The 14878-nt window shown below is 32.5% G+C and overlaps 1 protein-coding gene across 1 annotated transcript in view; it reads right to left on the bottom strand.

Annotated features, from left to right (window-relative positions):
- The window catches only part of NECTIN3 (nectin cell adhesion molecule 3), a 128081-nt gene that overhangs the window by 34815 nt on the left and 78388 nt on the right, over window positions 1-14878 (bottom strand). Inside the window, exon 7 of the mRNA XM_029214225.1 lies at window positions 12686-12770. Coding sequence (XP_029070058.1) covers window positions 12686-12770 — 85 coding nt within the window. The remainder of the gene's footprint in view (window positions 1-12685; window positions 12771-14878) is intronic.

The following is a 14878-nucleotide window of genomic DNA, read 5'->3' as shown; positions in this document are numbered from 1 at the left end:
TTTTCTTAATTTTTGACATTGTAAAGCTTTCTAAACCAAAAAGCATCTTGAATTTAATTTCCAAGTGTTAGACAAGTGTAATACACGAAGTGTAACACAATTTTATTTAGTATTTCTGATTTCTAACTTGTAGCATTAAAAAAATATATATGGCCTATGCTTTATCGTTGAGGTTTTTTTTTAAAAGAAAAAGCCAACGACTATTTAGAAATGTTTAAATTGGTTCATTCAAACATGCTTTCTTCAAATTTAAGAGGTTTCAAACTTAAAATTTTACTTTAATGAAAATCTTGACTCTAATGCCATTTTATTTAAGAAATCTGAATCAACTAAATGAAAGGGTCAATTACCCCATTTTCTGGCTCTTCCTAAATGTATCTTATGTGTTTTCTAGTTACTCTATCATTTTATGAAATAGGGAATAAAAATGAAATATTAAATAAATGATATAATACATAGCAGATCAGAAAATTAGAACCCAGGTTGCTCTCTACTTCTTGAAGTTCTGTAAGTAAGATTAATGTCTCCTATTACTTTTGAAAGTGAATATCACTGTGGCAAGTTCTTTTCCTATAGTTCACATTGCACATTTTATTCTAAATTAGATATTCTTCTAATTATCTTAGGAATATTTTTCAGATGTTAAGATATAGGAGCCATTTTAAACATAGGAAGAAAGTACTTTGAATTAGAATCATCAGAAATGGAGAAAGAAGCTATTAAGAAATTGGAGAAAAGGCTTGGGAAAGTGCAAGAAGTCTCAAAATTGGGATAGGTGCACTTAAATACATACTGACACTAAAGCACGAATATGTGAAATTAGGACAATCCTGGAAATCTAGGATACAAGGTTGCTGTCCCAATATGTTAGGAATGTTTTGATAATAGTCAATGCTTTGATAATAGTCAATAGCACGAATATGTGAAATTAGGACAATGCTTGAAATTCTAGGATACAAGATTGCTGTCCCAATATGTTAGGAATGTTTTGATAATAGTCAATGTTTTGATAATAGTCAATAGTCAATAGTTAGTCTTTCCATAGTGATTTCATGTTAACAGGTAGTAACATATATCACTAAATTAATCTCTACTAATCTCTCTTATTAATCTGTTTATCTCTATTATTATTCTCTGATGGTAAGTCAGGCATTGTGGCAGGCATGGAGGCCGCACTAGCACTGCACACATCACAATATGATAGCTGCTGCCTGAAGGAACACTCCATTTAGGTCAGCTTAATTTAACCAAGGACTCCATAACTGAATCTGCTTAGGAAGAGTCTAAAAAAAAAAAAAAAAAAAATCACTCAGCATAGTTTACTGTAATTCACTGAATGAATGTATGAACATTATAAGTTTAGCCATATGGGTAACAATTATCTAAAATAATATATTATTTACATTATTCTCTCAAAAGTTCATGTGTGGCCTTTACTAATTTTTTATATTTAACACGTCAAAATAACTTCAAAACAACAATTTGCCAAGACGAAAATTACGACTAAGTAGCCAAATTCAAAGTAAAGTTTGCTTGATAATGTCTATGTAAAATTTAATTCACATATAAGAAGTCTATTCTCTGAAAAAAATTTAGTTGCTCTGAACATTTAAAGTAACTCAGCTCTCTGTCTCTGTACTTAAAAAGGAATCTCTCCCAATAAAGGAAATCATGAGCGCTTTTAAATAAAGAATGCTATTAGGTCCCCTAAAATTTGGGAGGAAAGTTCATTGTACTTAGCTTACTGTACTTAACTTCAATAATTCTTTTACTTCTCATTACTCATGAGTCAATCAAAAGTCACCTCTAATTAAGAATTATAGTTCCCTGGTGGCAGTGTGAATTTAACACAGATCTCAAACCACTCGAAATTGAATATTCTGATTGCATCTCAGGTATGAATAGCCTAAATTTAATTCTTCAAAAACCAAGGCAAAAAACACAAGTTAAGTAAATTAATGGTTAGGATAATACTTTTTTGCAGGAGTTCCCAAGTAGCATTGAGCCATTAAAACAGTTTTATTCCCTAAAGTTTAGTATTAAATCTGAGTTAATATTTCAGACTTTAACATGGTTTATGAGGTGCTCTAAAAGTATTCTGGTGGTAATGTCAAAAAGTTGAGGTTCATTTCCAGTTATTAGGAGTGTATGGTGATTAAATCTTTGGAAATGATAAGATATTATAGATTGGCACCTTGTTACAACATCTTACTCAAAATTAATGATGGACTGGCTATAAAATTTCCAAGTTGTTTAAAATAAACTTTCTAGGTATTAACACAGGCAGAAGGATGAGGTGACACTATTATAGATTCTGCTGTCTTCTTTGTTCCTCCAAACTCATGGAATAACCCTCAGCTAGCTCGGGAAACTGACTTTGCAAACAATTTCACTATCACAGCAACTCAACAACAATTCCTGAGTAGCCTTTGTACAGAGCAGTTTATTAGACACCAAGAAAGGTTACAAAGGCAGTAGTAAGTCATGGTTTCTATTTATAGAAATTTATAATTTTAATTAAGAAAACAGAAAAACAGGAAACTCAGAAATACACATCTATTAAGAACAAACAGTGAGTATATAATTTTTATAATGAATCAGTTCTTATAACTCGTTTACGGATTTAAAAGGAAGAAAAATGATGAGATGTTTATAACATAGATAGGATTTAAAAGGAAGAAAGAAGGTGAGATGTTTATAACATAGACAGAACCAAGTGGAATTTTACTATAAAAAGTCTTACAAAAAGGTGTGAATTAAATATTCTCTCTGGATTGCTCAGAACATCTTAAAAGGCCAACATGTAGGTCTTTTACTTTAATCAACTACTGCTTTTTTTTTGGTAATGAGTATTGGTGACTAGGATGAAGCCAGCTCTTTTCTATCATTTAATCTACATAAAATAATTCAATCTGTATTAGAAATAGTTCTGAGGGAAATACTGCATTACTTAATTTTTTTTTTCTTTCTTAAGATAGACCTAACTTTCCCACTTAGTTCAGCTACAAATCAGAAACAATCAGAATCTGGGTCAGAGGATTTCAACTCCTTTCTGAAAAATCACATAACAAATGCACTGATGCTGGCAAAACCATTTAAAAATACTAAAATGCAATTAAACTCAGAACCTTTATTGCCTAGAAATCATCTCTCCAGGTTCCCCAGATCTGTGCTGGTTTACATGTATACAGTAAATCTGAAATAAAGTTTCTTAGAGTACTTCTATAACTTACAGCAAGTCAAAATAAGTGAATCTGAATCTTCTTAATGATTATAACAAAACTGTTAGGTCCCATTTGATTCTACTGAAAACGAGTTATTCTCTGTGCTAACTACTGTTTTTGATATAGAGATGAACAGAACATATAAAGACATAATGGCTGCTTCAGTACCATGGGCCACAAAATACTATATACAGAGGCCAAATCTTCCTAATTTCTATATTTCTCAGGTGAGATTAGAAATACTTACACTATTTATGTCTCCTGAGGATACTAGATACTGAAGGAACACTAGTGACAAAGAAAATCTACTGTCTTTGAAATAATTCATTAAATTTCCTAATTGATGATGCTTATACAGGAAAAATAAAAATGATATATCATAGAAACATATTAACCAAATTAATAGAAACTAATAAAAATCGGTATTACCACAACACACCCACATTCCAGAAAGAAAGCATGGCATTACATTGCCATCATATAAATCAGACCTCCTCAGAATTAAGAACTGCTCTTCAAAAATCAGTTTAGAGAATGACGACCAAGAGAATGGGAGAAAATGTTTCCAAATCATATTATCTAACAAAGGACTTGTATCAAAATGTCTTATTCTGCTCAGGTTGCTATAACAAATTAACATGGATTAGGTGAAGCCATTCTTTTTTTTCATTTTTTGTGTTTTGTTTTTTTTAATCTGTCTTAATTTCTTTTTAAAATTGGAGTATAATTGCTTTACAGTGTTGTGTTAGTTTCTGCTGTACAATGAAATGAATCAGCTATATGTATACCTATGCCCTCCCTCTTGGACCTCCCTCCCAACCATTCTAGGTCGTCACAGAGCACGGAGCTGAGCTTCCAACGCTTTATAGCATGTTCCCACTAGCTATCTATTTTATGCATGGTAGAATCTATTATACAGAGTGAAGTAAGCCAGAAGGAGAAAAACAAATATTGTATATTAACACATATAGATGAAGCCATTCTTTAAGCAAAGAATAAACACTTATTTTTCACAGTCCTATGGAAGTCCAAACCTCCTACGTGTCTAAGATTTCGGTTCTTGGTGAGGGCCCTCTTCCTAGCTTGCAGTCAGCTATCTTCTTGTTGTAATCTCACAGGGTAGAGAAAAGAAAGAGAAATAAGCTCTCCCCTGTCTCTTTTAACTGAGGGCACTAATCCCATTATAAGAGCTCCACCTTGGTGACCTAATCACTCCCAAAGGTCCCATTGTCAAATACCATCACATTGGTGATGAGGGTTTCAATGTATGAATGAGGGGGAGGGGCACAAACATGCATTCCATAACACAAAACATATAAAGAACTCTCAAAATCCAATATTTAAAAAAATCCAATAAAAATGAGCAAATGTTTGAACAGAGACCTCATTAAAGAAGACAAATCAGCAAATGAAAAAAGTTACATGTATTAGTAATTAGGGAAAAAACTAAAATAATAATGAACTAACCACACACCTATTAGTACCTAAAATTTTGAAAGTCTGATAATAATAAATGGTAGCAAGGGTATGGAGCAACTCATACATTGCTGGTGGGAACATAAATGGTAAAACCACTTCGGAGGACAGTTTGGCATTTTCTTAAAAAGTTACACTTTTTAAATTACATTTACCATATGACCCAGTCATTCCACATGTACAGGTTTACCCAAGACAAATGAAAGCATATGTTCACACAAAGACATACATAAATGTTCATAGCAGCATTGCTTATAATAGCCCAAAACTGGAAATAATGCAAATATCCATCAATAGGTGAATGTATAAACAAAATGTAGTATCTCTACAAGGTACACCTATCTAAAAGGAATAAAGGAGAGACCAAAACAACATGAAGAAATCTCAAAATCATTATGTGGAGTGAAAGAAGCAAGACCAGAAAAGAGAATCTACTGTATGATTGTTACATAAAATTCAAGAACATTTAAACTAATGTATATAGATAGAAAGCAGATTAGTAGCTGGTTCCCTGGGATGTAGAAAGGGATCAGGGAAATGACAAGAGAGGAAGATTACAAAGGGGTACCAGGAAACTTTTGAAAATGATGAATATATACATTATCTTGATTGTGGTGGTGTTTCTAGGGTATCTATGTATGTACGTGTTTGTGTATCTGCTGTATGCCAATTATACTTCAATAAAATTCTTTCCAAAAAAAGGGGTAAAAACATCATAGGCATTTATCTATTTGTCACTAAAATGTAACCTCCATAAAGAATTTTTTTTTTAAATCTTTATTGGAATATAATTGGTTTACAATGGTGTGTAAGTTTCTGCTTTATAATAAAGTGAATCAGTTATACATATACATATGTTCCCATATCTCTTCCCTCTTGCGTCTCCCTCCCTCCCACCCTCCATATCCCACCCCTCCAGGCGGTCACAAAACACTGAGCTGATCTCCCTGTACTATGCGGCTGCTTCCCACTAGCTATTTTACATTAGGTAGTGTATATATGTCCACGCCACTCTCTCACTTTGTCACAGCTTACCCTTCCCCCTCCCCATATCCTCAAGTCCATTCTCTAGTAGGTCTGTGTCTTTATTCCTGTCTTACCCCTAGGTTCTTCATGACATTTATTTTTCTGAAATTCCATATATATATGTGTTAGCATACGGTATTTGTCTTTCTCTTTCTGACTTACTTCACTCTGTATGACAGACTCTAGGTCCATCCACCTCATTACAAATAGCTCAATTTCGTTTCTTCTCATGGCTGAGTAATATTCCATTGTATATATGTGCCACATCTTCTTTATCCATTCATCCGATGATGGACACTTAGGTTGCTTCCATCTCTGGGCTATTGTAAATAGAGCTGCAATGAACATTTTGGTACATGACTCTTTTTGAATTATGGTTTTCTCAGGGTATATGCCCAGTAGTGGGATTGCTGGGTCATATGGTAGTTCTATTTGTAGTTTTTTAAGGAACCTCCATACTGTTCTCCATAGTGGCTGTACCAATTCACATTCCCACCAGCAGTGCAAGAGTGTTCCCTTTTCTCCACACCCTCTCCAGCATTTATTGTTTCTAGATCTTTTGATGGTGGCCATTCTGACTGGTGTGAGGTGATATCTCATTGTAGTTTTGATTTGCATTTCTCTAATGATTAATGATGTTGAGCATTCTTTCATGTGTTTGTTGGCAGTCTGTATATCTTCTTTGGAGAAATGTCTATTTAGGTCTTCTGCCCATTTTTGGATTGGGTTTGTTTTTTTGTTATTGAGCTACATGAGCTGCTTATAAATTTTGGAGATTAATCCTTTGTCAGTTGCTTCATTTGCAAATATTTTCTCCCATTCTGAGGGTTGTCTTTTGATCTTGTTTACAGTTTCCTTTGCTGTGGAAAAGCTTTGAAGTTTCATTAGGTCCCATTTGTTTATTTTTGTTTTTATTTCCATTTCTCTAGGAGGTGGGTCAAAAAGGATCTTGTTGTGATTTATGGCATAGAGTGTTCTGCCTACGTTTTCCTCTAAGAGTTTGATAGTTTCTGGCCTTACCTTTAGGTCTTTAATCCATTTTGAGCTTATTTTTGTGTATGGTGTTAGGGAGTGATCTCATACTTTTACATGTACCTGTCCAGGTTTCTCAGGACCACTTATTGAAGAGGCTGTCCTTTCTCCACTGTACATTCCTGCCTCCTTTATCAAAGATAAGGTGACCATATGTGTGTGGGTTTATCTCTGGGCTTTCTATCCTGGTCCATTGATCTTTCTGTTTTTGTGCCAGTACCATACTGTCTTGATTATTGTAGCTTTGTAGTATAGTCTGAAGTCAGGGAGCCTGATTCCTCCAGCTCCGTTTTTCGTTCTCAAGATTGCTTTGGCTATTCGGGGTCTTTTGTGTTTCCATACAAATTGTGAAATTTTTTGTTCTCGTTCTGTGAAAAATGCCAGTGGTAGTTTGATAGGGATTGCATTGAATCTGTAGATTGCTTTGGGTAGTAGAGTCATTTTCACAATGTTGATTCTTCCAATCCAAGAACATGGTATATCTCTCCATCTATTTGTATCATCTTTAATTTCTTTCATCAGTGTCTCATAATTTTCTGCATACATGTCTTTTGTCTCCTTAGGTAGGTTTATTCCTAGATATTTTATTCTTTTTGTTGCAATGGTAAATGGGAGTGTTTTCTTGATTTCACTTTCAGATTTTTCATCATTAGTGTATAGGAATGCTAGAGATTTCTGTGCGTTAATTTTGTATCCTGCTACTTTACCAAATTCATGGATTAGCTCTAGTAGTTTTCTGGTAGCATCTTTAGGATTCTCTATGTATAGTATCATGTCATCTGCAAACAGTGACAGCTTTACTTCTTCTTTTCCGATTTGGATTCCTTTTATTTCCTTTTCTTCTCTGATTGCTGTGGCTAAAACTTCCAAAACTATGTTGAATAAGAGTGGTGAGAGTGGGCAACCTTGTCTGTTCCTGACCTTAGTGGAAATGCTTTCAGTTTTTCACCGTTGAGGACGATGTTGGCTGTGGGTTTGTCATATATGGCCTTTATCATGTTGAGGAAAGTTCCCTCTATGCCTACCTTCTGCAGGGTTTTTATCATAAATGGGTGCTGAATTTTGTCGAAAGCTTTCTCTGCATCTATTGAGATAATCATGTGGTTTTTCTCCTTCAATTTGTTAATATGGTGTATCACATTGATTGTTTTGCATATACTGAAGAATCCTTGCATTCCTGGAATACACCCCACTTGATCACGGTGTAAGATCTTTTTAATGTGCTGTTGGATTCCGTTTGCTAGTATTTTGTTGAGGATTTTTGCATCTATGTTCATCAGTGATATTGGCCTGTAGTTTTCTTTCTTTGTGACATCCTTGTCTGGTTTTGGTATCAAGGTGATAGTGGCCTCATAGAATGCGTTTGGGAGTGTTCCTCCCCCTGCTATATTTTGGAAGAGTTTGAGAAGGATAGGTCTTAGCTCTTCTCTAAAAGTTTGATAGAATTCGCCTGTGAAGCCATCTGGTCCTGGGCTTTTGTTTGTTGGAAGATTTTTAATCACAGTTTCAATTTCAGTGCTTGTGATTGGTCTGTTCATGTTTTCTATTTCTTCCTGATTCAGTCTTGGCAGGTTATGCATTTCTAAGAATTTGTCCATTTCTTCCAGGTTGTCCATTTTATTGGCATAGAGTAAGACAAGAATTTTTAACTCTGTTTTATTGACTATGTATTCCCAATATTGACATATTAGTACCTAAGAAATATGTTTGATAAATGGATGACAGAGAAAAAAAACAAAACGGAACTATGAATGAAAAGATGCAAACTCCATTTTAATTTCATTTCAAGCACTACTAAGCTTATAATAAAAGTATCAATAATTTCAAAAAGCAACATATGCCAAGTTTACATGAGCCAAAGTAGTAACAGTTTTATCCTGCTATTGAAATAATTTCACTGCTTGGTCTCTTTAGTAACTTTCTAAGAATTACATAGCTTCTTTTTTACTAACAATAATGATAATAACAGCAAACACATAGTATTCACTATGTGCCAGGCACTGTTCTAAGGATGTAGCATATGGTAATTTATTAATCTTTATGAAACCATATCAAGTAGGTTTATCTTTTCTCATTTATAAGATTGATTAGTAGAGCTCTGACTTAGTAAAAATACCAATCCTTTATACTTCAGAGGTTGCACTGATATTTTATTTGAATATATTATTTAGATATTATTCGTTTATAAATCAGTATTTCATCCAAGCTTTGTTGTTCACAAAACTTTTTCCCTCCTCAGACCAGAACAAGGCCTTACAATTCTTTTACTACTTTTATCAATAATTACCACTACCTATTAACTGGAGGCAATAGGCAGATGAAAACTTTTTGCTACTCTAGGGCAAAACCATCCTAGAAATAAATACTCAGGACTCATTTACTTAAATATTACACTCAGTCATTAGTTTCCTTGAATTTGGAAGAAAAATGTTAATTCTTTTATCATCTTCCTCTCTCCCTTCTCCCTGACCCCAAAGACCATAACTACTGATATCTGGAAACACGTTAAAATATTCAGATCCAGGGAGAAAACCAGACCATTAATAATGAGCATAAACAGCTTATCTAAAAATACTATCGGAAACTGGCAGTGATATGTTGGAAAGATGAGTTTTGAGGAGAAATAATGAGAATCTATAAAACTATAAAGAGTAGTAGGGTGAACAGGTTCAAGAAAGCCATAAATGAAATATGGTATGATTAGTAACTGAAATTAAGATACCTGGAGGACATATCTCTAACTCCAGAACTTGATAACAAGTAGGACCATCATGTTTCTAAAGCCACACAATTTGATAACATTAGGGCTCTAGTCATAACATAGTTTCTTAATTTTTCAATCTTCTTATTTTATCACATAAATCTGTGGGAATATGAGTCATCTTACTTAACACTGTATACCACAAATTTAGATACCAATGAACAATGTACATATTATTCATGCTGGAATCAAAACAAAAAATTTTCATATCTATTTATAAAATTTTTAAATAGCACACAGAAGAATGGCAGCTTGCAGGAAAAAAAAATGATCGTTTAAAACTTGAAAAGATGCTGAAACTTGCTAATAATGAGATTGCAGAATTGCAATTATATATTTACTATTTTCCACCTATCAGATTACCAATAATCAAGTGGAATACATATACTGTTGGTGAGAATGTGGAGAAACAGGCACTTTCATACATTACTCACACGAGTAAAAAACAGTACAATATTTATAGAGGATAATTTGAAAGTACTTATAAAAAATATAAACACATTTACTACTTGACGTAGCAAGATCAAGTCTAAAAATGTAGCCTGCAGATTATACTTGCATAGATACAAAACAGCATATATACAAAACTATTCACTGCAGCATTACTGGTTTATTAAAATATTTTGACATTACAAACTATGTAATATGCACACATTAGAATCTTAGTAGACATAAGAAAGAATGAGAATGATTTTTACCCCAAAAAGAAAGAGCTCCAGTATATCTTAAGAGGAAATGGCAAGATATGTAACAGTGTGTATATGTTACCTTTTATCCGAGAAAAGATAAAATGTGTGTGTGTTTCCTTGTCTATGTTTTACATAAACCATATGAAGACAAACAAGAAATTGATAAAAATGGTTTTCTGTAGGAGGTGGTGGGGGTAGGGTAAGTAGGAATGGAAAATGGTACTAAGACTTTAGAAAATACCCTTTTATACTGTTTTGCATGTATTAGCCACTCAAAAAAAAATGTAGAAACACTCTTCCTCCACAAGACTGCGATGAACATTTACAAAAATTTACTAAAGACTATGATATATGATAGTGAATTACTGGGGAAAAAGGTCAAAATTTTTTCAGATAGTAAATTCTGCTGAAACACTAGTGGATGCAAACTATTATATACAGAATAGATAAACAACAAAGTCCTACTGTATAGCGCAGGGAACTGTATTCAATATCCTGTAATAAACCATAATGGAAAAGGATATGAAAAAGTATTATATAGATACACACACATATGTACGTGTACGTATGTATGTGTGTATATATATATACACACACGTACGTATAACTGAGTCACTTTGCTGTACACCAGAAACTAACACAACACTGGGAATCAACTATACTTCAATAAAAAGTAAATTTAAAAAAAAACAGTGTTGTCTTGCTTTAAGAAGAGAAACACAGAACAACATAACAGAACTAAGAGTTCAGAAATATACCTAATATATATGGGAACTTATTTTAGGATAAAAGTGTCCTCAAACCATAGAAAAGGACAGCCAATTCAATACTTTTTGGACAACTGGTTATACCATTGGGGAAAAAACGTAGGTCACTACCTTATATAATAAGCAAACATAAGTTTTAAATTATTTAAAATAAAATAAAACATCCCATAAAACTGTGAAGAGCTTTGTATGATTTTTTAACATTTCAGATCAGGGAGAGAGGGGGAAATGGTCTTTTTAGATAATATATAACTTCCAGAAACTATGAGGAAAAAGATAAAGAGATTTTAACTACATAAAAACTTAAACGTTCTGTATAAGACACTATAAAGTTAAAAAATAAGAGACGAATATAAGACAAAAGATTACTGTCCATATCAAAGAGCTGCTAAAAAATTAACAAGGAAAGTTCAAAAAGTAACTGAAAATTAGAAAAAAGATGCAAATAGTTGGTTTACAGAACTACAAATAGGCAATCAATTATGAAACTTCTTCCAGAAATCTATGAAGCTTTTAAATGAACTATTTTTCCAGTTTTATCAAACTGGCAACAACAACAACAAAAGTTCTACTAAACAGTATTAGAGAGGGAAATGGGTTTTAATATACTGTTTATGGGAATATAAATTAATACAGCTAGGCTGGCCAGCAATGTGACACCTATTTAAATGTAAAAAATATTCACAGTAATTCTATTTCTTTGCATATATTTTATAAATATATGTGTACAATAAAGTATATAAAAGTACACTCAATGCAGCAATTACTGTAATAGAAATAAAAAGGAAAAAACCTAGGAATATCATTAGGTAATTTGTGGTATATCAACACAATGGAATACTATTACAGCCATTAAGAATGAGACAGAGAAATAGCAATAGTTCTCAAACCTGAATGTGCATTAAAATGCACCTGGTGAGCTAGGTAAAATGCCCATTGTCTCCAACCCCTGGGATACTGATTCAGTGAAACTGAATGTGTGTTCAAGAATTTTCATTTTTAATAACCCAGAGGATTTTGATAAAGGTGGCAACATTAATCACTCTGAAAAATATTGGTAATGGCTTAAACCTTCCCAAGTAGAGCATATTAATCTAGATATAGAATCTAAGACAGAAGCACTGAATCAATACTTTCACACGAATTACTGTAAACTGATTCCAAAAGAAATTTTCAATTACCCTAAGTGTAAAATGGGGCCCAATATTCATGCCCAGAATTTTAAATTGGAATATAAACCTTTTGTTGCTAAATAAAGGAATGCTAAAACTTAGATGCATATACTGAAAATTTTGCATATACTGAAAAATAAACAAAAATAAAATACATATGCCAAGGAGAAAAACCTCTCCATCATAAATCAGACCCTACCATTCAATTTTTCTACCTTTTATGTTACATAAAAATGCATATTTTACAATGGATCATTACGTCAATAAAACTCTATTAACAATAAGTCTTCAGCCATAAGCTTTTGTAAAAATTTGTACTCCTAATACAGTGTTGATTTGTCTTACCTATACTGGCCATAACTTCTTTTCTTACCAATCTGTAGACTAAATTTGATCCCTTGAATGTTTCAGAGAAATGATTATATATTATTATGTAATATTTAATGTATAATGACTAGATAATATTTTGAAACAAATAATATACATTGCTTAATATTTTTTACTTCATTTTATTTTACGTGTACTCGGGAACACTTACCTGATATAGAAGGTCTTTCTGAGGCAAAGGGGGGGACTGTCCTTCATACATAGGAGGTGGTTTATGTGTGGGTGGAAGGTCGATCCTGCATTAAAAAGTTTAAAAAATGCGATTGCCACTTTTAGCAAAAAAACAAAAAAAAAGGGTGGGTGGGGGAAACGTTCAAGATTCGCTTAAGTTTTGAGAATATTTTCCTCATACTAATATTTGTATTAGCATACATGTTTAATTCAGTTCTTACATTTCCATTAATCAATCATAATTGGAACAAAAAAGTGAACTGGTTTTAAAGGTTCTGTTTAGGACTAATCTGAAATAAACAATTCTTTGAAAAATCTAAAAAAGAAGCAAATAGAAGTATTTTTTGAACATTATTATTAGGCAAGTAATCTAGTATATGACTAATTAAGTACTGCACATTTTTACATATGACTATGCCTACCAACATTTTAAATATAGTCAAACATGTGTAATGGAAAACACTTTCCTCCAAAGTGTCATAAAAGTGATTTAAAAGACTGTATCTTAAAATGATAATGAAAAAATATGCTTATACTATATTTTGGAAATACTTCCATAATTAGTTTTCAAAAGCCATGGTCATTCTTAGAATATTCATCATGTAAATTAAGATTTTCAATCTACAAACCATTATAAATCTTGGCACCTGAAATAAATGAAGAGACCATTACATCCTTGGGGAATGCATTTATCTTTGCAAAAATGACCTAATCTACTAAAAAAAAGTATTTTCATATATTTTTAAATTGTTGCATTACAACAAAAATAGAATTAAATATATTGTGTAGCTCTCTGCATTTTAGAAAATAATTTTTCATATATTCTCCTACTTTTGAAGATCACAGATAACTAATTTTCAGTAATTGAGATTAGTAAATCAAATAAAAATTTTACCTATATTAAAAGATAAAGAGGGTGAAAGCTATAGAGGCCAAAGAAATTACAAATTCTCACTTCTCCATGTGGGCATGAAATAATATTTTAAATGAACAGAATTCAAATAATAAATAAAATGATTACATGGATGTAATTACTAGTCTACTAGTAAATTATCTTTTGGAAATTATAGAAAAGTTTGAGATAATCTGGCAACTAAGATGAAGTTAACCACAAGCTAGATACTCTTGAAATATTAGAGGAATCGGTCTTACAGGTATTAGACTGACAGGGTATTTTATAGTCCTTTTATTTAAAGTAATTATTTCCTTTAATGTAACAAAAATCACAGCAAATGTATAGCTCCAAGATGCCGTAAGTTATTTAGGTGAGAAAACCAAGGTTCATGGAGGTGATGTGACTCGTTCATGATCATACCACTAATTTGATCGTAATAGAGCTAACACCCAGGTGTCCTTAATCCAAAAAGATCAGTGCTCTAACTGTGCCAGATTAGAGAGGCAGAGACATACACAAAGCATTTATGAAGAGAGAAGAAATACATTCCTTCAGAGCCAGCCTCATGTCCTCATATAAAATCATTAATAACCACACAAGAAATAATGTCATTTGTATAGAACTTCACAGTTCATAAACATCATCTTATTCTATTCTTATCACAGCCATGTGAGGTAAGCAGGAAAAGTATTATTCACATTTCACAGATGAAGCAACAAAAGCTGCTGATGGAATTAAGGGAACTGGGACTTCGGTCTTTTGATTATACAACAGAGTGCAATTTCTGTTTTGTAATTCTATCTCATGATTAGGTCCAAAACATTGCTTTCTCTTTAAATAAAAGCACATTTTGTAATTCACCAAAACCAAATTTCTTTAAGATAAAAGCTTTAAAACTCAATGTATTTAATAACTTTTGGCAGTTTAGAGTTAGTTATATCTATACATAAGACAGGCATAAACAATTTAAAGAAGTAAGTTAAACTTCTAAGATTTTTTATATCTGTCTTTCAACTACTTCATGGAAGACCTGCATTTTTATTCAGAAGGCAGGACAACGTAGAGTCATTATGTTACCATTTGGAAAGTTATGTAATATACTGTAGGTTAAAAAGGTGTCTAATATATTTGCCTCTAGCAGCCCCTTGCAACTGTTTATTTACCAAAATGTAGTCAGACTTCCTGACAAAACCAGTCATCTTACAAAGACCTAACAGTATCTTTACTTCCATCCCTCAGACAGTTTTCATATGAGTAGCTGTAAAGATAAAGACTGCC

Source organism: Monodon monoceros, unplaced genomic scaffold (genome assembly GCF_005190385.1).
Source record: "Monodon monoceros isolate NGI ecotype Baffin Bay Population unplaced genomic scaffold, NGI_Narwhal_1 Super_Scaffold_11, whole genome shotgun sequence".
Taxonomy (NCBI): Eukaryota; Metazoa; Chordata; class Mammalia; order Artiodactyla; family Monodontidae; genus Monodon; species Monodon monoceros.
The sequence above is the reverse complement of the archived record's forward strand: the minus strand, read 5'-3'. Positions and strand labels throughout refer to the sequence as shown.